The following is a 1,619-nucleotide window of genomic DNA, read 5'->3' as shown; positions in this document are numbered from 1 at the left end:
CTCTCTTAGCTTACATAAGGATTTAGTCATGGGAAATTGGGTTAGTGATGACACCAGGTCTTCACAGAGGTGAGATGATATCAAATTCGTAGAGTGTGTTGGCCATGCCTCTGATGTGGGGATTCTGAAGATGCTTAATGGAAAAGCATCACTCAACATCTTCCCTGTTATGCTCAAGATGGTACTTTTAGGAAGATATCATTACCTCCTGCCTAAATAGCAGGCAGAAGCATTCCTACCCTTCCCTTTCCTTCCTTCCCTTCCCTAACAAATGTCCTTTTCATGATTTGTGGGATTTGGAATCCTTAGTTCCTAAAAGGATTCTTAGGACACAGTCTCGTATCTGCTTGGTTTTCACTCCATAGACTACAGGGTTCATAGTAGGAGGCATGAGAAGATAAAGATTTGCTACAAGGATGTGGCAAGATGGAGGGATAATGTGGCTTCCAAAGCGGTTATAAAAGAAGCAGAAGAAAGCTGGACTGTAGGTGAAAACAATGGCGCAGATGTGTGCAGTGCAGGTGCTGAAGGCCTTCTGCTGAGCATCTGCTGATGAGAGGCTGATCACTGCCCGGAGGATCATGGTGTAGGAGACTGTGATGCACAGGATGTCAAAGCCCCCAATTAAGAGGGCAGCCATTAGGCCATAGATAACGTTGACCATGATGTTTCCACAGGATAATTTGGCTACAGATAGCTGGTCACAGTAAGTATGGTGTATTATATTGCCTCTGCAATAAGGTAGACTTTTGGTAAGGAAAATCAAGGGAGTGATGAGTAACACTGCTCTCAAAAAGGTGGCAAACCCAACCTTTGCAATAACAGGATCAGTGAGAATGGTGGAGTAGCGCAGAGGGTAGCAGATGGCCACGTAGCGGTCCAGGGCCATAAGCATGAGCACCCCAGACTCCGTCGCTGTGAAGGTGTGGACAAAGAACATCTGAGCCAGGCATTCATCAAAGCTGATTTCCTTGAGATGGAACCAGAAGATGCTGAGGGCTTTAGGGATTGAACTAGAGCACATGACAAGGTCCGTGAAGGAAAGCATGGCCAAGAAGTAGTACATGGGCCTGTGCAGAGAGTCTTCATAACGGATGAGGTAGAGGAGTCCACAATTCCCTACCATAGCCACAAAATACATGAAGCAGAATGGGAAGGCTATCCAGACATGCATGTCTTCCAGCCCTGGGACTCCATTCAGAATGAACGATGCTGGGGTCAGTTCTGTTTTATTCAACATTAGCATGATCAGGCTGGTGTAATCATTAAAGTGTTTATAGGTTTTTTGTTTTTTGATTTTTCTAGAGAAGAGAAAGAAGAAACATATTTCACTTATGGTCTCCACTCCCTTAAATGGTACGTTTTAATAGTAATCACAGTTTTAAACACCAAAAGAAACATTGTTAAAGCCAATGATGCATGTTAGTTCATTCATTTATCAATCTTTCAACAAATACATTTTTAGCACTAACTATATCCCAGGATATATTACAGATATTATGAAATGATATAGATTCAATTCTCATTGACACAATCAAATATAATTATGATATTTTTGACAGCATTATTAAGGTGTCTTACTTAAATGTTAACTATATACATCTTCCTTTGAGTGTTTC

The 1,619-nt window shown here is 41.8% G+C and overlaps 1 protein-coding gene across 1 annotated transcript; it reads right to left on the bottom strand.

Moving 5' to 3' along the window:
• Positions 1–280: 280 nt before the first annotated feature.
• Positions 281–1,246, bottom strand: LOC101419004 (olfactory receptor 52N4-like). The gene has a single exon (XM_004455015.1). It carries the CDS (start codon positions 1,244–1,246, stop codon positions 281–283), a length of 966 nt encoding a protein of 321 aa, XP_004455072.1.
• Positions 1,247–1,619: the final 373 nt, after the last annotated feature.

The sequence above is a fragment of the Dasypus novemcinctus genome, chromosome 10 (genome assembly GCF_030445035.2).
Source record: "Dasypus novemcinctus isolate mDasNov1 chromosome 10, mDasNov1.1.hap2, whole genome shotgun sequence".
NCBI classification, from domain to species: Eukaryota; Metazoa; Chordata; class Mammalia; order Cingulata; family Dasypodidae; genus Dasypus; species Dasypus novemcinctus.
The sequence above is the reverse complement of the archived record's forward strand: the minus strand, read 5'-3'. Positions and strand labels throughout refer to the sequence as shown.

Coding starts and splice junctions, on each gene's coding strand:
- LOC101419004 (XM_004455015.1), bottom strand. CDS start 1,246: ATGCTAATGTTGAATAAAACAGAACTGACCCCAGCATCGTTCATTCTG.